The sequence below is a fragment of the Pleurodeles waltl genome, chromosome 3_2 (assembly GCF_031143425.1).
Source record: "Pleurodeles waltl isolate 20211129_DDA chromosome 3_2, aPleWal1.hap1.20221129, whole genome shotgun sequence".
In the NCBI taxonomy this organism is placed as follows: Eukaryota; Metazoa; Chordata; class Amphibia; order Caudata; family Salamandridae; genus Pleurodeles; species Pleurodeles waltl.
Genome location: NC_090441.1, coordinates 102,486,781 through 102,507,388, shown reverse-complemented (window position 1 = coordinate 102,507,388; position 20,608 = coordinate 102,486,781). Strand labels below are relative to the sequence as shown.

Sequence of the window (20,608 nt, the reverse complement as noted above, 5' to 3'; positions counted from 1 at the left end):
ATGTTAAAAAATAGTTTACAGAACTCCTAAATTGGACAAAAAATTTGTACTTGCACCATACCTTTGACAGGATCGATAGAATCTATAACCAGTGGAAAGCCTCGTTCTTTCAAGGCTTTTGGCCATTCAACAGTAAGTATGAGTTGACGGAAGAGGCTCTCATAAGCACCGAGGTATGAAACGAATCCGGCTGCAATGGCTGTACTTCCAGGCAATCCACTGAGACGATCCTGAAGTGAGCCGATGATCTGTGTGTATTTGTTATTTTCAACTTCTAGAAGCTTAAATTACACAAACATTGACAAATTGGTTATTCATTACCCACAGTCCCATTGCAAGTCTTGAACAAGGAAATTCTGAGAAGACTAATGAGAAGCTAGAGTTCAAAGAAACTGACCTACTAAAAGTGTTGGTCAAAACAACATGGGGGGCAGGTTCAAATATATCAATAGCTCTGCTATTATAGAAAATTCGAGACAGTGGAGACATTAATTCATCAACACATTTGAAAACGTGAGAAAATTTAAACCACAATTATATCATCTTCCTTCTTCAGAAATTGAAGAAAATGGTTTCCCAGGACTACCCACACCAGAATGGAAAGGCAGGCAGAGAAAAAGTTAATCTCGCTCCAGGTGTCTACATGATTTTGCAAAACGCACTCAGCTCAAATGTTCATTATGAAGTCCTAAGTAAAAGATGGTGAACACAAGGATTGATAAAGATTACCATTCTATTGAATTCAGCAAACTGACAATTAATAGGTACTATGAAGGGGAAATACAGGAGCAAGCACTTTGTGAATAAACGCCTGAAAATGGATTTTCATTGGATCATTTTCATTAGCTATTGTAAGTAGTCTACATTGTAACATGTTAAGGAATATTCTCAACAAATTAGAGGTGACCATATTGCCATAACATATGTGAATATAGCTGTGGTACTTTCCATTATCCCCAAACGTTTTCAGACCCCAATGGCCCTGTTTGCCACACACAGCACACACTCCTCGCTAATAATATATTGAGAGAACCTGGATTGTTAGGTGGGTGCCTCCTGTTAGCTGTGACTCAAGAAATAGACATCTTTAAGAGACAATTATCATTAAAGTATGAAGCAGCACCAAAATGAAGCTGAAGTTAATAATTGAAACATTAAAAATTCCAATTTAGTAAAAAATAAGAAAACAATATTAAAATGTAAAATCTGGTTATGATTAGGAAATATGAGTTGTTAAACTAAATGTCAAAACTTGCCTAAAAGAAACAATGGAAATATTAAAGTTAATGTGAGTCTATGGAGTGCAGGTAACTGGGTCTTAAGTGTCTTTTCAGGTCGACCACGATAGGCCAGGTAAAGCCTAGCCCTACACTCCAGTGAACAGCGAGCAGTTGTCAATTCAGACTTAGCCTCTCGGATGCAAGTTACAATTCTCCAGTGAGGCAAGGGGGATACTATCTATGGGAAAGGCTCCATCAGGCTTGATATATTGGTCTTAGAGTGCCACTAATGCCCTCCGCCTCGGTGCCAAATGCTCTGAACAGAACCACCTTCAAATTTGTAGCTGCCACTATGTCGCTATGCAATCACTTGACTGCAGAGCCTATGCACATTTGCACTATGCCTTTTATTTTGATCCAAACTACACCACTGATACCAGACAGGACACAGTGAGTTAGGAAGGCTCCATGAAGTTGGAGATATCAGATTCGTCGTCGGCTTGGGTTCAACTTCAGTGAGAGACAAACTTGAAAACCATGAAAACCGTAGCTGCCAAAATCTTATTGCCACCTTAATCTTTGTCCGCTATTTCTCCATGGAAAGGCTAGCCATATGGGGACTCGGGGTGCCCCTGGGGGCCCCTGCACTGCCCAGACACTTGGCATGAGCAGTGCAGGGGCCCTCCAGGCACAGCCCCATCGGGCATTTCGGGCAGTGAAATGCACGAAGGGTGCTACTGCACCTGCTGCACATCAGCATTGCCGCCGGCTCTATTACGAGCCGGCTTCAATGTTGATGTGACTGATGTAGGAAGAATAGGAACACATCATTTACATCACATACATACAAACATAAGTTCCCAAATCCCAATACAAACATTTTAGGCTAGGGATAGTTGTAAACCAATGTAAGTAGTGAAAGGCTTAATGCATGACATGCTAAAAAAAGACAGACTGTGGATTCAATAGAAAAGGCAGGTCAAGCAGACACTTATTACTTAGGAAACATATACACATGCTGCAATGTTAAGTTAGCTGTGCTGAAACACACAAGAGGTCCAAGCCACATTAGAATGAGAGTTTTTCTTTGGAGCTGCACCAACTGTCGCTTTCAAAATCTTCACTTATCACGAACAGGGTGGAACAAAAGGGTGTATCCTGCCTTAGCACAAGAGTCCTAAAAACCACAAGTCATTCATATCTTGGTGAGGGGAACTGTGTAAGGGTCAGATAAGCATTTGCACAAGGCAGGGCTACCGTGAGCATCATGTAACATATAATCACTTGTTGTGCAGAAAAGATAGAGATGCAGAATGACGTCAATGTTACTTACCCACCCACGAGGTGACCAGTAATCGTGCATGTGCTCTTGTCAAGAGGTACCTCTCCCCTATTATCTTATCTGTACTGCTTGTACTTGCTTACGTCAATGCTGAACTTGTCAGCATAGTTTTTTGTGGTTTTTACAGTATAAATACCACTGCTTGTGAACTGGAACTTTGAACTTCAGTCATGGCCTCTATGTTGAGACTGCCTGTTGTTCCCAGCTGAAAATCGATTAAACCTATATTACTTTGTCAAATTGATATGTCTTACTTTATTAACAGATTTCCCTCTAACATGACTTTTCTGCTGGGCCAGCGGACGGAAACCCTGTTACCGTCCGCTGGCCCAGCGGAAAAGTCGAAATAGGGAGCCAGAACTACCGCAAGCACTGGCGGTATTCTGGCGCCCGCAGCTTCGGCAGTCTTCTCAGAAGGCCGCTGAGGTTGTAATGAGGGCCTTTGTCTTTTATCTTATTGGGTCTTCCAAAGTTTGGTAGAAGGAAGAACAGAATCCAAGGCTCTGTACTATTCCAAGAAGGCAGCAGTGTGATTCTTTTTTGCTTCTTCAAAGCAGAGTTGTGATCTGAAGTCACTAGGGTGAGAAACTTTATAACAGTCATTGGCTAGTTCAAGTTTCAAGTTTATTTATATCATGAATTAGAACTCCTAAGAGGTCCACATGTTAAAACAATTCCTAAAAGACATAAAACAACCTAAGAACATTCATATAAAAATTCCACAGAAGAACAAAACAAATGCTAAATTATACACAGACATTGCTCATATAAAATATCATAGTAACAGGTCTAAAATTTATCAAGTTATTCTAGTTATTCAAATTAGCCTCTAAAGTAAAGCATTAAATATTCTGAGGAGGAAACAGCCATGGAGTACCTCAGACAGTACGACATGAAATCATTGGGGGACTTCTCATAGAGAACCCTCACATACCATAACATTTTCTACAATAAGACAGTTGTGAAACATATACTTCCAAGCCGAAATAATAGAAAGGTTCAGGACGAACAACCTTTAACAGTAAATGCAAATTGAAAAACACCAGGAGATCTTATCAAAGATCTCCAATCTTCCTCTAGAGCTCATTTTCAAACTTCGTATTTATCACCCATACAGGACACTCAGTAGAGATTTAAAAAAGACTGAGAGAATTTAAAATTCCTAAAACAAAAGAGTTCATTGGGAGGATTAAAGAGGGCTTCCAAAGCTTCTCCTACTGAGCGAATGTTAAAGTGCAGGTAAAGAGGTTTTAGACATTTTCTCCTGGCCGGGGCTAAAGCCAGACAAATAAATAGAACATGTTTACAATTCTGCACACCCATTTGACATAGATCGCAATTATCATCAGAACCATCCCATTTGGAGGTAAGATCTCTAAGGGGCAATCTGTCTAATCTCAGCAAAAGGTACAAGCGCCTTATCCTATGGGGAAGATTCCAAGAAAGGTAGGGCTGAGATTGTTTAAGAATTACTGATTTGGTTAACCTGGTCAGTCTCCTTTTATTACTGCAGAACTGTAAATCAGAGGACAAACTTTTCAACCAGGACGTTTCTTTTAAAAGAGTTTTAAAAGTAGTGGGCAGGGAGGATTGAATCGAATCATGGTTTAGCTCAAGCAATTGTAAAGCTAGATTATAATTTTTTTAAAACATAGATTTATCTTTCAATCTATTAAAGATTTCTAAAAAAGCTAGATTTCTTAAGGTAGATGCCTTACTGTGGGCTAAACTATAAGCTCTAGTAACTCTAGCCACGAGTCCCAATACGAAAACATTGTTAATACCAAATTTGAGCCTTAAGGCTGCCACTCAGGCTGAGTTATTACACAGGGCTAATCGGCTCAATATCTGCCCTTCCGTCCTATCTAAAAAATTCCATTTGGAGATCTCTGTGCCCTCAAGAGCATAAGGAGAGTGGCCGGGATCTTTGTGTGATATACCATTAATAAATGGTGGAAATGACGCCGGCCAACTGCTGTAGAAAATGCAGCTAAACCTTGTGCTTGAGATAAAGCCTTCGAGACATTATTGCACATGTGATCTTTGTCACTGAGTGAGGAGGAAAAGGTTTTCCCCAAGAAACAGTAGGATTTTATCCGCTCTAGCTTGTGTTGGCCCAAAGACCAGGAAAAGTTCATTTTCTTACCCAGTGTTTTCCCAAGGAAACATAAAATTTTAGATTTGGATTTATTAATCTGTAGATGATGTAGATGATGCTGTGTAGAATATAGATGTAACCAATCGCTGATTTAAACCTTTTGGGGTAAGGTCAATCACAACTATATCATCTGCATATAGAAGGCAAGACAAAGAATATCCTCCAATTTTCGGTGAAAAAACATCTGCATTTTGCAAAAAACTGGGCAGATCATAAATATATAAGGAAAATAACAATGGTGCCAACACGCAGTGATGCTTTAGACCATTTTTTGTAGGGAATTTATCAGACAAGCCCTGTTCTCCGCTTACAGAATTTTACACCAGGTAGAGGAGTGCAAACTATAATCAAGCGTAGCAGGTTTGGGGGGACACCCAGCTCATATAGTTTTTTCCACAGTATTTTCCTGTCCATCCTATCGAAGGCCGTAGAGAACTCAATAAACGCTGCATATACTGTTACCCCCCTTATCTGAACATATTTTTCATTTATCGTATGTAACAATAGAATATTGTCCTAAGGGCTATGTTCCTTTCTAAAACCTGCTTGTTCCAGAAGAAGTATTTGATTGTCCTCGACCCAGGAAGTTAAATGTATTAAAATACTTTTTGCAAATATCTTGCCAGTTGCACCCAGTAGTGCAATTTGGCGATAATTTACGGGCAAGGATCACCCTTTTTATGTAATGGGACAATAACACTCCCTTTCCAGGAGTCTGGGACTCCAGTTTTTAAGTAGCAGGCACGGAAAACCGAAGGAGGATTTTTGCCCAAAGCAGAGGTTCAAGTTTGATTAAAGCCATAGGGACCTCATCTGGGCCCATAGCTCCCAATCCCTCATTGTACTAATGAACCCCTCAATTTCAGACACAGAGGGGGGACCTCAACAATTCTCATCGGAGCTATTATTTTTACTCCAATCCATTTCCCATGGCTCTCTCACCTCGTTTTCTGCGTATAGGGCCAATATATATTTCTTCCAATCTACCTCGGCTATGTGGGGGGGGGGACACTGGACGATTTACGCCTTCCACAGCCTTTAGCAATGGTGTCCCAAAATTTGCGGGAATTTTTTGTCACCGCTGCTTCCCTCACTGCTATCCACATCTGTTACTCCTCTTCCCTCTTTATGTCTAGCTTCACTTGTGCTCTTCTACTTTTTAATAAAGATATTTTCTTGCTCCTATCTACAGACTCCCATTCATGCTGTCTCCTTACCAATTTATTAATTTCTCTATTTAATAGTAAAATAGATTGGCTTACTTTCTTTTGTCGCAGCTTTGGACAACGATATTTGACACTTCGGGTTATATATTCAATAAATTTAGGAAAATGATTTAAGGGATCAACATTCCATTCCACTCCATCTCTCACTACAGATTGAAGAGCTTTTTTTTTGTCTTTAAAGAGGACATTTTAGCAGGAGTCCAACAAATTCTACCTGTTTTCCCACAAAAGCTAATGGTTTTGCCCAAGGGATTCCAAGAATTTATAGGGAAAAACTGCATTTTTGACGAAAGAATAAGCATTTTGTGGTCACTAAGGGATGTATTCATTACTCTCATATCCTCTACTAACTGAGCAATATTATACAAAGCTATCATATAATCAATTACTGAGCTGCTCTGGGGGGATTTATGTGTAAAGGCTGCTGGATGATCAGAACTAAAACGCCCATTTAGAATAATACAGCATAATTCTCGCAAACCTTTCAATAAAATAAATCCCCTTTTATCAGTCCTTATTCTTGGAGGAAATAGAGTCGGCGGAATATTTAAAGCAGTTTCCCTCTTTAAGTCCCCAAAAGAGGAAAGGGATAAGTTGGAGGTTTTACAATTTAAATCTCCCATTATTAGTAACTCATCTACACTTTCATGTGGATTAGAGCAGATTACTAATATTTGATTAAGCATAGACAACAAAACACTATCAAAATTCCTTATCTGGGGGATATAAGCATTAACTATTAACAGGGAGGTTTTTCTACCATTCTCTGAAGTCGGATACACTCTCACAATATGAAAAAGGTTTGAGGAGTAAGACGAGCTAACAAATTCTCATCTAAGTTTATTATTCAATAGAATGGCAATTCCTCCTTTTGCTCGCCCTTTCTTATATGGCTGCGCCTTTATACTTAGAACCAGATACCAGAGGATAGGTGAATTCTGCTACTCTCCAGGTCTCCTGAATGCAGATTGCATCCACTTGAAGTGAACAGATACGATCTAATTTCTCTGTAGTGTTCCCTAAGCCTGCCGCATTCCAGGAGACCAAGGAGAAACTCTGATTAGTAACAGCGATGTGAAAAAATACCCTTCACCTGGGTGCAGTTTACAGTGCTATCTAAAGCTCCCGCCAGCCAACTCCATTTTTCCTTTTTGGTGCCTGTGCAATACGGTGAGGCATCCTCCAAAATCTTTACCACTCTTTCATCATGAGCAACGGGAATTTTAACTTTTTCCCGGGGAGGAGCAATATAAGCAGGGCTTTGATGCAGATTGGTACCATTCGTGTGATGGATAATATGGGGCTATGTCTGTTTACGGGAAGCTTCCTTACCCCATATTGGTACCACGTCTATACCCCTGAGCTGTAACTGCTCACAATGGACTAAAATCAAATTTAAAATAGTTTTAGAAAAGAACCAGGCTTTTGTCTTTACCATTCCTATACTATGCTCAAGGTAAACGCGGGAAATATCACAACTGTCAATAAACTTTAACTCAGCAATATCTGAGAGGCATGAAATTAAAGTAGAGCGATTTAAGATCACATTTGAATCAAATAAAGCGGAAAACTACAAACATTCTGGAGTCTCTGTGCTATCAAGAGATTCTTCCTCTATTATATATTCATCCCCTTCTTTAGAGGAATCAGACATACAGTTTACTGCTGCTATATTTGCATTTACGTTGCACCTCCACGGGAGTTATAGAGTTTTGTTCACCCCAGGGAGTTAGGGGGCTAGCCGATCTCACCACATTGGGACTCTACATCCTTGGAGACAATTCCTGTTCTTCTTACTGGGATGAGGACCCATTTCGGCCCTTAACCTTGAACTTAACCCTTCTTGGGATCTTTTTAGAAATTCATCTTTTCCTCCGTTTTTCCCCTTTACTGGTATTTTTTTCCCTTTTTTCCCTGAGCACATCTTGCTTGAGGCATTTTTAGCCAGGATCCCCTCATGCTCCACCGACACCAAATCAGGGTTTATTTTAGGTAAAAAGATGGGATAGAGGGCCACTGGGGGAATGGCCTCATCTATTTTCAGAGCAGGTTCATAGTCAATGGGGGCTACGTTGCTCGCAGGAAAAGGACTAGAAAAATGATTTTCCAAGGAATAGACGAGGCTCTCTTGGGTGGAAGGATCCTGAGTGTTTGAAGGATTCGGATGAATTTGCAGCTTTCCCACCTGTGTACCCTGCTCTGAAAAAGAAACCGAGTAGGAAGAGTCATGGGCACACACGGGGCTGGCGAATACAAACATGGTTGCAGAACTTTTCCTACTGATGATTGCAGATCAGCCTGAACAGCCCTACCTGATTTCCCAACTTGCCCTGGGTTTAGGTCTTTTTGATCTAACAACGTTTTCAATATGGATAATAATACGTCTTGTATATGGTCAGAATTAGTAACTGATTTTTCTAGGAGAACCAAGATAGAGGACAAGATTCTTTTGAGACATTTGAAGGACTCTGAGAATATTAGGTTTTGCTCTGGGGGACCACTCAGCAGATGCAGAGAGCACATGAGGTCTGGCATCAGTGACGATATCTGAGGGGAAAGAGAAAGGTCAGAGGGAGTGCTACTAAACAGCCATAGACCTGGTGTCATGGGACCAAGGTTGCTATCTAGATGAGTCTTGAAGTGACTATCGGGAGAAATTATTTTCCCTTGGGCGAAATCCAAGTCAATATCTGGGAGAGTAAAATTCTCTATTCCCGCTCTAGTTCCCACCTCGCCCGTCGCATTTGCTGACGAGGACTTTTGATTTACTGGGGTGGTATTTGAGTCTCCGAGACCCCCCTCAAGACAGGAGGGGGTGCCTCCTTCTCTCCGTCAAGGGCACTGGTCACTCCTAAATCAGTGCAATCATTAGGAGCTAGTTCTTCAAGTGACTCCTATTGGACAAAAGACAGGATGGATTTTATACTTTTTGTGTTCAGGAGAGGAATGCTCTTATTCCTTAAGGGATTTGACTTGGTCTTTTTACATGCGCAATTGAGAAAAGTTCTGCTCCTTCAAAAGTGTTTAGCCGTCATCCTTGTCACAGACTTGGCTCTTGACTGAATACAGCTGAACACAGCTGCTTTATCGCCTAGGGGGACGGATACAGGTATACGTCTATGGAAAGAGCAAGAACACAGGCTCCAAACTGGGGGCTTGGCGCGGAGAGCGGAGGGGTAAAATTGAAACTCGAGGCTGCGCAAGCTCAGACAATGACAGACAGCAGGTGTATAGGTCATTTTTCCACACCTATCTCTGTCACCTCTGTCTCTCCCCTTCACTCTTCTCCTTCTTCCTTCCTTCTTCCACCTTCCTTCCTTAAGCACCAGGCGGTGTCTAAGTGATGACTTTGCCCCAGAAGGGAGAGCTAGATATGAATGGGCACTACGGAGATCTATTTTCGTCCAGGCATTAGCAAGATTTCTTCTCCAGCGCTCTCAGGCCCTCACTCTTTCTCAGCCCCACTCCACAGAAAGAGTCAGGATACTAGGCCGGGGGACGAAGTCAAACTACTCCACAGAGGCATAATGGTTCAGAGGGGTGACCAGCGACTATAGTTACTGTTGAAATGTCTATAGCGAGGGCAAGTGGCACCACAACACCTGGCTCCGCACCACTCCCCTGCCTCACCTCATCTCTCCTCTCACTCGGCTCCCTCTGGGCTGCTCTTCTCTGCACTTCACGGCATCACTACTCTCTCAAAGAGACCCACCTGTCTGGTAGTAAAGACTACCAGTGTCCTCCTTTGTCGTCCGGTGACTAGGGGAAAGTGGGGAGTGGCCTCACTTCTTGCCTCCCCTCTTCACCTCCTCCTTTCCTTTCCTGGGGTGATTTTTTGGCTGCAGTAAGGTGCGGTAGTGCTCCTCAGCACCTAGGAGACTCCGTGTCTCTCAGCGGCGGTGCACACATCTAGGTCTTACCGCATCTCCATGGCCGCGGAAATGCGCGGAAATGCGCCACAGTGCTTCGATGTCTCCGCGTCTCTTGTCTCCACGTCAGAGGTGCCGCATCCCACACAAATTGCCACCCGGCGCTAGCGAGAGCACTGACATGTACGACGTGTACGAGTTTGGCCACCCTGTATATTATTCCTAAAGGACAAAATGTTTGTTATGATTCCAATATATATTACCTGTATCAAAGCTCCCGCTTTTTGTAACCTTTGGGATATTCCTATGGTCTTTTGCTCTTGTTTGCTTTTATCAATTGTGGCTTCTTCAAAGCTTTTCTCCAGGTCATTAAGTCGTACAATGAGAGCATCTTTTTTCTGTTGCAAACTTTTCATTTTTTGTTCAGCTTCCTCCAAAGCAATCCTCATCTCTTCCACTTTACTTTGTAGAGGCTTAACCTAAAATGAGATAAGGAATTTAAAATTTTCCAAAAGTCATGTTTAACATTGCAGCTATTAACATTACTACTGAGAGAGCATAGTTTAAATAACATATATTAAAATGAAATGCTCATATCAATGCTTAACGATGTTGCATAGAAAACGACAATAATAGTGATTTTGCTTAAACGTGCATTTGAATTATGACTATAATGTGTGTGGCTAACAATGTATATGCGAACTAATGACTCATTAATAGAATCGCTAATGCTATGGTTAATCAAGTTATATTAACGATTATGATATTGCATTATATTGAAAATCTCATAGGCCTTAAGTTAGCGTAAGCTGTGGGTTTTAGCTGCCTGGCTCTCATATTAACCCCTTCTGTGCCCAGGACGTAATGGTTACGTCCTGAGGCACAGTGCTGCTGTGCCCAGGACGTAACCATTACGTCCTGTGCACAGAGCCCAGAGGGAGCGCTAGCGCTCCCTCTGTGGGGTTCCCCCCCACCCCCCCAAGTCAGGGACGGAAGGGGAAGCCCTTCCCCTCCCACCCCGACCCCCCAGCCCCCCCTGTGACGTCAGCGCACGAGCGCGCGCTGATTAGTCACAGGGTCTCCCCCATTGAAAGAGAAATGCTTTGCATTTCTCTTTCAATCCCATGGGGGAGGCCCCGAGAGGCTTCAAAGGGAAGGAAATGTATTTCCTTCCCTTTGAAACCCCACTAGATACCAGGGATTTTTTTTTTCTTCAATGAAACTGTCAAAAGGGAGCGACCCCTTGGGCAAGGGTCACTCCCAGGGGGGGCATTTTTTTAGGAAGGCCTTTTCTGCCGCCCCTGGGGGCAGAAACCTCTAGGCACCAAGGAGCTTTTTTTTTGTGTGATGTTTTCTTTTTTTTAGGTGGGGAGCGATCCCTTAGGCAAGGGTCGCTCCCTTACGGGGCAATATATATTTAGGCCATTTCTGCCCCCCCTGGGGGCAGATTGGCCTATTTTGATGAGGCCAATCTGCCCCCAAGGGGGGCAGAAACCATTAGACACCAGGGAGTTGTTTTTTTTGCGCAAATTTCACGCAACGGGAGCGACCCCTTGGGCAAGGGTCGCTCCCAGGGGGGGCATTTTTTTGGGAAGGCCTTTTCTGCCCCCCCTGGGGGCAGAAACCTCTAGGCACCAGGGATCATTTCTTTTTTTTTTTCTTTTTGTTATGTTTTCTTTTTTTTTTAGGTGGGGAGCGACCCTAGGGGGCAAATTATATTTAGGCCATTTCTGCCCCCCTTGGGGGCAGATTGGCCTATTTTGATAAGGCCAATCTGCCCCCAAGGGGGGCAGAAACCATTAGACACCAGGGAGTTTTTTTTTTTGCGTGAATTTCACCCAAGGGGAGCGACCCCTTAGGCAAGGGTCGCTCCCTGGGGGGTGGGGGATTATTTTAGGCCATTTCTGCCCCCCTGGGGGGTAGATCAGCCTATTTTGATTCGGCTGATCTGCCCCCAAGGGGGGCAGAAACCACTAGGCACCAGGGATTTTTTTGCTTTTTGTTTTACAGATGGGGAGCGACCCCTTGGACAAGGGTCGCTCCCCTGGAGGGGCAAAATTTATTTAGGCCATTTCTGCCTGCTTTGGGGGCAGATCGGCGGATTTTAGGTCAATCTGACCCCAAGGGGGGCAGAAACCACTAGGCACCAGAGATCTTTTTTTTGCGCCATCACGCAAGGGGCGCGACCTTGTAGGCAAGGGTCGCTCCCCGGGGGAGGGGGGGCAAAATTATTTTAGGCCATCTCTGCCCCCCTGGGGGTAGATCGGCCTATTGGTATTAGGCCGATCTACCCCCAGGGGGGGCAGAAACCTCTAGGCGCCAGGGCAAAAAAAAAAATTGTGTTTATTTTTTTGTTTGTTTGGATTTTTTTTAAGAGATGGGGAGAGACCCATCAGGCAAGGGTCGCTCCCCTGGGGGGCAAATTGTATTTAGACCATTTCTGCCCCCCTTGGGGGCAGATTGGTAGATTTTAGGTCAATCTGCCCCAAGGGGGCAGAAACCACTAGGCACCGGGGATTTGTTTTTTGGCGCCAATGTCACGCAGGGGGAGCGACCCCGTAGGCAAGGGTCGCTCCGGGGGGGGGGTGGGGGTTCGGGGGGCAAATTTATTTTAGGCCATTTCTGCACCCCCGGGGGCAGAAACCTGTAGGCGCCAGGGCAAATTTTGTTTTTGTGTTTTTTTGTTTGTTTGTTTGTTTTTTTAGAGATGGGGAGCAACCCATCAGACAAGGGTCGCTCCCCTGGGGGGCAAACTGTGTTTAGACCATTACTGCCCCCCTTGGGGGCAGATTGTTCGATTTTAGGTCAATCTGCCCCCAAGGGGGCAGAAACCACTAGGCACCAGGGATTTGTTTTTTGGCGCCAATGTCACGCAGGGGGAGCGACCCCGTAGGCAAGGGTCGCTCCGGGGGGGTGGGGGTTCGGGGGGCAAATTTATTTTAGGCCATTTCTGCCCCCCCCCGGGGGCAGAAACCTGTAGGCGCCAGGGCAAATTTTGTTTTTGTGGTTTTTTTTTTGTTTGTTTGTTTTTTTAGAGATGGGGAGCGACCCATCAGACAAGGGTCGCTCCCCTGGGGGGCAAACTGTGTTTAGACCATTTCTGCCCCCCAGGGGGGCAGATTGGTCGATTTTAGGTCAATCTGTCCCCAAGGGGGCAGAAACCACTAGGCACCGGGGATTTGTTTTTTGGCGCCAATGTCACACAGGGGGAGCGACCCTGTAGACAAGGGTCGCTCCGAGGGGGCGGGGGGTGCGGGTTGGGGGGGCAAATTTATTTTAGGCCATTTATGCCCCCCCTGGGGGCAGATCGGCCTATTATTAGGCCGATCTGCCCCCAGGGGGGGCAGAAACCTGTAGGCGCCAGGGCAAAAAAAAAAATTGTGTTTTTTTTTTTTTGTTTGTTTTTTTAGAGATGGGGAGCAACCCATCAGACAAGGGTCGCTCCCCTGGGGGGCAAACTGTATTTAGACCATTTGGCAGATTGGTCGATTTTAGGTCAATTTGCCCCCAAGGGAGCCGAAACCACTAGGCACCGGATTTGTTTTTTGGCGCCAATGTCACGCAGGGGGAGCGACCCCGTAGATAAGGGTCGCTCCCGCGGGGGGGGGTGTCAGGGCAAATTTATTTTAGGCCATTTCTGCCCCCCGGCTGAGCTAGAGGCCAAAATCCACAGGTAGGCACTTTGCAAAAAACACCTCTGTTTTCTGTGAAAAAATATGTTGTGTCCACGTTGTGTTTTGGCCCATTTCCTTTCGTGGGCGCTAGGCCTACCCACACAAGTGAGGTACCATTTTTATGGAGAGACTTAGGGGAACGCTGGGTGGAAGGAAATTTGTGGCTCCTCTTAGATTCCAGAACTTTCTGTCACCGAAATGAGAGGAAAAAGTGTTTTTGGCCAAATTTTGATGTTTGCAAAGGATTCTGGGTAACAGAACCTGGTCAGAGCCCCGCAAATCACCCCATCTTGGATTCCCCTAGGCCTCTAGTATTCAAAAATGCGCTGGTTTGCTAGGTTTCCCCAGGTGCCGGCTGAGCTAGAGGCCAAAATCCACAGATAGGCACTGTTTTCTATGAAAAAATGTGATGTGTCCACGTTGTGTTTTGGGCCGTTTCTTGTCGCGGGCGCTAGGCCTACCCACACAAGTGAGGTATCATTTTTAAATGTGAGGAACATGTGTTTTTTTAGCCAAATTTTGAGGTTTGCAAAGGATTCTGGGTAACAGAACCTGGTCCGAGCCACACAAGTCACCCCATCTTGGATTCCCCTAGGTCTCTAGTTTTCAGAAATGCACAGGTTTGGTAGGTTTCCCTAGGTGGCGGCTGAGCTACAGGCCAAAATCTACAGGTAGGCACTTTGCAAAAAACACCTCTGTTTTCCTTCAAAAATTTGGCTGTGTCCACGTTGCGCTTTGGGGCGTTTCCTGTCGCGGGCGCTAGGCCTACCCACACAAGTGAGGTATCATTTTTATCGGGAGACGTGGGGAAACGCTGGGTGGAAGGAAATTTGTGGCTCCTCTCTGATTCCAGAACTTTCTGCCACAGAAATGTGAGGAACATGTGTTTTTTTAGCCAAATTTTGAGGTTTGCAAAGGATTCGGGGTAACAGAACCTGGTCCGAGCCACACAAGTCACCCCATCTTAAATTCCCCTAGGTCTCTAGTTTTCAGAAATGCACAGGTTTGGTAGGTTTCCCTAGGTGGCGGCTGAGCTACAGGCCAAAATCTACAGGTAGGCACTTTGCAAAAAACACCTCTGTTTTCCTTCAAAAATTTGGCTGTGTCCACGTTGCGCTTTGGGGCGTTTCCTGTCGCGGGCGCTAGGCCTACCCACACAAGTGAGGTATCATTTTTATCGGGAGACGTGGGGGAACGCTGGGTGGAAGGAAATTTGTGGCTCCTCTCAGATTCCAGAACTTTCTGCCACAGAAATGTGAGGAACATGTGTTTTTTTAGCCAAATTATGAGGTTTGCAAAGGATTCTGGGTAACAGAACCTGGTCCGAGCCACACAAGTCACCCCATCTTGGATTCCCCTAGGTCCCTAGTTTTCAGAAATGCACAGGTTTGGTAGGTTTCTCTAGGTGGCGGCTGAGCTACAGGCCAAAATCTACAGGTAGGCACTTTGCAAAAAACACCTCTGTTTTCCTTCAAAAATTTGGCTGTGTCCACGTTGCGCTTTGGGGCGTTTCCTGTCGCGGGCGCTAGGCCTACCCACACAAGTGAGGTATCATTTTTATCGGGAGACGTGGGGGAACGCTGGGTGGAAGGAAATGTGTGGCTCCTCTCAGATTCCAGAACTTTCTGCCACAGAAATGTGAGGAACATGTGTCTTTTTAGCCAAATTTTGAGGTTTGCAAAGGATTCTGGGTAACAGAACCTGGTCCGAGCCACACAAGTCACCCCATCTTGGATTCCCCTAGGTCTCTAGTTTTCAGAAATGCACAGGTTTGGTAGGTTTCCCTAGGTGGCGGCTGAGCTACAGGCCAAAATCTACTGGTAGGCACTTTGCAAAAAACACCTCTGTTTTCCTTCAAAAATGTGGCTGTGTCCACGTTGCGCTTTGGGGCGTTTCCTGTCGCGGGCGCTAGGCCTACCCATACAAGTGAGGTATCATTTTTATCGGGAGACGTGGGGGAACGCTGGGTGGAAGGAAATTTGTGGCTCCTCTCAGATTCCAGAACTTTCTGCCACAGAAATGTGAGGAACATGTGTTTTTTTAGCCAAATTTTGAGGTGTTCAAAGGATTCTGTGTAACAGAACCTGGTCCGAGCCACACAAGTCACCCCATCTTGGATTCCCCTAGGTCTCTAGTTTTCAGAAATGCACAGGTTTGGTAGGTTTCCCTAGGTGGCGGCTGAGCTACAGGCCAAAAGCTACAGGTAGGCACTTTGCAAAAAACACCTCTGTTTTCCTTCAGAAATTTGGCTGTGTCCACGTGTGCTTGGGGGCGTTTCCTGTCGCGGGCGCTAGGCCTACCCACACAAGTGAGGTATCATTTGTATCTGGAGACGTGGGGGAACGCTGGTTGGAAGGAAATTTGTGGCTCCTCTCAGATTCCAGAACTTTCTGCCACAGAAATGTGAGGAACATGTGTTTTTTTAGCCAAATTTTGAGGTTTGCAAAGGATTCTGGGTAACAGAACCTGGTCCGAGCCACACCAGTCACCCCATCTTGGATTCCCCTAGGTCTCTAGTTTTCAGAAATGCACAGGTTTGGTAGGTTTCCCTAGGTGGCGGCTGAGCTACAGGCCAAAATCTACAGGTAGGCACTTTGCAAAAAACACCTCTGTTTTCCTTAAAAAATTTGGCTGTGTCCACGTTGCGCTTTGGGGCGTTTCCTGTCGCGGGCGCTAGGCCTACCCACACAAGTGAGGTATCATTTTTATCTGGAGACGTGGGGGAACGCTGGGTGGAAGGAAATTTGTGGCTCCTCTCAGATTCCAGAACTTTCTGCCACAGAAATGTGAGGAACATGTGTTTTTTTAGCCAAATTCTGAGGTTTGCAAAGGATTCTGGGTAACAGAACCTGGTCCGAGCCACACAAGTCACCCCATCTTGGATTCCCCTAGGTCCCTAGTTTTCAGAAATGCACAGGTTTGGTAGGTTTCCCTAGGTGGCGGCTGAGCTACAGGCCAAAATCTACAGGAAGGCACTTTGCAAAAAACACCTCTGTTTTCCTTCAAAAATTTGGCTGTGTCCACGTTGCGCTTTGGGGCGTTTCCTGTCGCGGGCGCTAGGCCTACCCACACAAGTGAGGTATCATTTGTATCGGGAGACGTGGGGGAACGCTGGGTGGAAGGAAATTTGTGGCTCCTCTCAGATTCCAGAACTTTCTGCCACAGAAATGTGAGGAACATGTGTTTTTTTAGCCAAATTTTGAGGTTTGCAAAGGATTCTGGGTAACAGAACCTGGTCCGAGCCACACAAGTCACCCCATCTTGGATTCCCCTAGGTCTCTAGTTTTCAGAAATGCACAGGTTTGGTAGGTTTCCCTAGGTGGCGGCTGAGCTACAGGCCAAAATCTACAGGTAGGCACTTTGCAAAAAACACCTCTGTTTTCCTTCAAAAATTTGGCTGTGTCCACATTGCGCTTTGGGGCGTTTCCTGTCGCGGGCGCTAGGCCTACCCACACAAGTGAGGTATCATTTTTATCGGGAGACGTGGGGGAACGCTGGGTGGAAGGAAATCTGTGGCTCCTCTCAGATTCCAGAACTTTCTGCCACAGAAATGTGAGGAACATGTGTTTTTTTAGCCAAATTTTGAGGTTTGCAAAGGATTCTGGGTAACAGAACCTGGTCCGAGCCACACAAGTCACCCCATCTTGGATTCCCCTAGGTCTCTAGTTTTCAGAAGTGCACAGGTTTGGTAGGTTTCCCTAGGTGGCGGCTGAGCTACAGGCCAAAATCTACAGGTAGGCACTTTGCAAAAAACACCTCTGTTTTCCTTCAAAAATTTGGCTGTGTCCACGTTGCGCTTTGGGGCGTTTCCTGTCGCGGGCGCTAGGCCTACCCACACAAGTGAGGTATCATTTTTATCGGGAGACGTGGGGGAACGCTGGGTGGAAGGAAATTTGTGGCTCCTCTCAGATTCCAGAACTTTCTGCCACAGAAATGTGAGGAACATGTGTTTTTTTTAGCCAAATTTTGAGGTTTGCAAAGGATTCTGGGTAACAGAACCTGGTCCGAGCCACACAAGTCACCCCATCTTGGATTCCCCTAGGTCTCTAGTTTTCAGAAATGCACAGGTTTGGTAGGTTTCCCTAGGTGGCGGCTGAGCTACAGGCCAAAATCTACAGGTAGGCACTTTGCAAAAAACACCTCTGTTTTCCTTCAAAAATTTGGCTGTGTCCACGTTGCGCTTTGGGGCGTTTCCTGTCGCGGGCGCTAGGCCTACCCACACAAGTGAGGTATCATTTTTATTGGGAGACGTGGGGGAACGCTGGGTGGAAGGAAATTTGTGGCTCCTCTCAGATTCCAGAACTTTCTGCCACAGAAATGTGAGGAACATGTGTTTTTTTAGCCAAATTTTGAGGTTTGCAAAGGATTCTGGGTAACAGAACCTGGTCCGAGCCACACAAGTCACCCCATCTTGGATTCCCCTAGGTCTCTAGTTTTCAGAAATGCACAGGTTTGGTAGGTTTCCCTAGGTGGCGGCAGAGCTACAGGCCAAAATCTACAGGTAGGCACTTTGCAAAAAACACCTCTGTTTTCCTTCAAAAATTTGGCTGTGTCCACGTTGCGCTTTGGGGCGTTTCCTGTCGCGGGCGCTAGGCCTACCCACACAAGTGAGGTATCATTTTTATCGGGAGACGTGGGGGAACGCTGGGTGGAAGGAAATTTGTGGCTCCTCTCAGATTCCAGAACTTTCTGCCACAGAAATGTGAGGAACATGTGTTTTTTTAGCCAAATTTTGAGGTTTGCAAAGGATTCTGGGTAACAGAACCTGGTCCGAGCCACACAAGTCACCCCATCTTGGATTCCCCTAGGTCTCTAGTTTTCAGAAATGCACAGGTTTGGTAGGTTTCCCTAGGTGGCGGCTGAGCTACAGGCCAAAATCTACAGGTAGGCACTTTGCAAAAAACACCTCTGTTTTCCTTCAAAAATTTGGCTGTGTCCACGTTGCGCTTTGGGGCGTTTCCTGTCGCGGGCGCTAGGCCTACCCGCACAAGTGAGGTATAATTTTTATCGGGAGACGTGGGGGAACGCTGGGTGGAAGGAATTTGTGGCTCCTCTCAGATTCCAGAACTTTCTGCCACAGAAATGTGAGGAACATGTGTTTTTTTAGCCAAATTGTGAGTTTTGCAAAGGATTCTGGGTAACAGAACCTGGTCCGAGCCACACAAGTCACCCCATCTTGGATTCCCCTAGGTCTTTAGTTTTCAGAAATGCACAGGTTTGGTAGGTTTCCCTAGGTGGCGGCTGAGCTACAGGCCAAAATCTACAGGTAGGCACTTTGCAAAAAACACCTCTTTTTTCCTTCAAAAATTTGGCTGTGTCCACGTTGCGCTTTGGGGCGTTTCCTGTCGCGGGCGCTAGGCCTACCCACACAAGTGAGGTATCATTTTTATCGGGAGACGTGGGGGAACGCTGGGTGGAAGGAAATTTGTGGCTCCTCTCAGATTCCAGAACTTTCTGCCACAGAAATGTGAGGAACATGTGTTTTTTTAGCCAAATTTTGAGGTTTGCAAAGGATTCTGGGTAACAGAACCTGGTCCGAGCCACACAAGTCACCCCATCTTGGATTCCCCTAGGCCTCTCGTTTTCAGATATGCACAGGTTTGGTAGGTTTCCCTAGGTGGCGGCTGAGCTGCAGGCCAAAATCTACAGGTAGGCACTTTGCAAAAAACACCTCTGTTTTCCTTCAAAAATTTGGCTGTGTCCACGTTGCGCTTTGGGGCGTTTCCTGTCGCGGGCGCTAGGCCTACCCACACAAGTGAGGTATCATTTTTATCGGGAGACGTGGGGGAACGCTGGGTGGATGGAAATTTGTGGCTCCTCTCAGATTCCAGAACTTTCTGCCACAGAAATGTGAGGAACATGTGTTTTTTTTGCCAAATTTTGAGGTTTGCAAAGGATTCTGGGTAACAGAACCTGGTCCGAGCCACACAAGTCATCCATCTTGGATTCCCCTAGGTCTCTAGTTTTCAGAAATTCATAGGTTTGGTAGGTTTCCTTAGTTGGCGGCTGAGCTAGAGGCCAAAATCTACAGGTAGGCACTTTGCTAAAAACAGCTCTGTTTTCTGTGATGTGTCCACGTTGTGTTTTGGGGCATATCCTGTTGCAGGCGCTAGGCCTACCCACACAAGTGAGGTATCATTTTTATCGGGAGACTTGGGGGAACATAGAATAGCAAAACAAGTGTTATTGCCCCTTGTCTTTCTCTACATTTTTCCCTTCCAAATGTAAGACAGTGTGTAAAAAAGACGTCTATTTGAGAAATGCCCTGTAATTCACATGCTAGTATGGGCACCCCGGAATTCAGAGATGTGCAAATAACCACTGCTTCTCAACACCTTATCTTGTGCCTATTTTGGAAATACAAAGGTTTTCTTGATAGCTATCTTTTATTCTTTATATTTCAGCAAATGAATTGCTGTATACCCGGCATAGAATGAAAACCCACTGCAGGGTGCAGATCATTTATTGGCTCTAGGTACCTAGAGTTGTTGATGAACCTACAAGCCCTATATATCCCCGCAACCAGAAGAGTCCAGCAGACGTAACGGTATATTGCTTTCGAAAATCTGACATTGCAGGAAAAAGTTACAGAGTAAAACTTAGAGAAAAATTTATGTTTTTTTCACCTCAATTTCAATATTTTTCTTTTTCAGTTGTTATTTTCTGTAGGAAACCCTTGTAGGATCTACACAAATTACCCCTTGCTGAATTCAGAATTTTGTCTACTTTTCAGAAATGTTGCGGTTTCTGGGATCCAGCGTTGGTTTCATGCCCATTTCTGTCACTGACTGGAAGGAGGCTGAAAGCACAAAAAAATCGTAAAAATGGGGTATGTCCCAGTAAAATGCCAAAATTGTGTTGAAAAATTGGGTTTTCTGATTCAAGTCTGCCTGTTCCTGAAAGCTGGGAAGCTGGTGATTTTATCACCGCAAACCCTTTGTTGATGCCCTTTTCAGGGAAAAAACCACAAGCCTTCTTCTGCAGCCCATTTTTCCCATTTTTTTAAAAAAAAACGAAATTTTCACTGTTTTTTGGCTAATTTCTTGGCCTCCTTCTGGGGAACCCACAAAGTCTGGGTACCTCTAGAATCCCTAGGATGTTGGAAAAAAAGGACGCAAA

General features: G+C 45.2%; 1 protein-coding gene across 1 annotated transcript in view; it reads right to left on the bottom strand.

Moving 5' to 3' along the window:
- Positions 1-20,608, bottom strand: part of LOC138286353 (uncharacterized) — a 1,286,679-nt gene that overhangs the window by 587,549 nt on the left and 678,522 nt on the right. Inside the window, exons 70-71 of the mRNA XM_069226509.1 lie at positions 10,079-10,294; positions 62-281 (exon numbers count right to left, since the gene is read on the bottom strand). Of these exons, the coding sequence (XP_069082610.1) occupies positions 62-281; positions 10,079-10,294 (436 nt within the window). The remainder of the gene's footprint in view (positions 1-61; positions 282-10,078; positions 10,295-20,608) is intronic.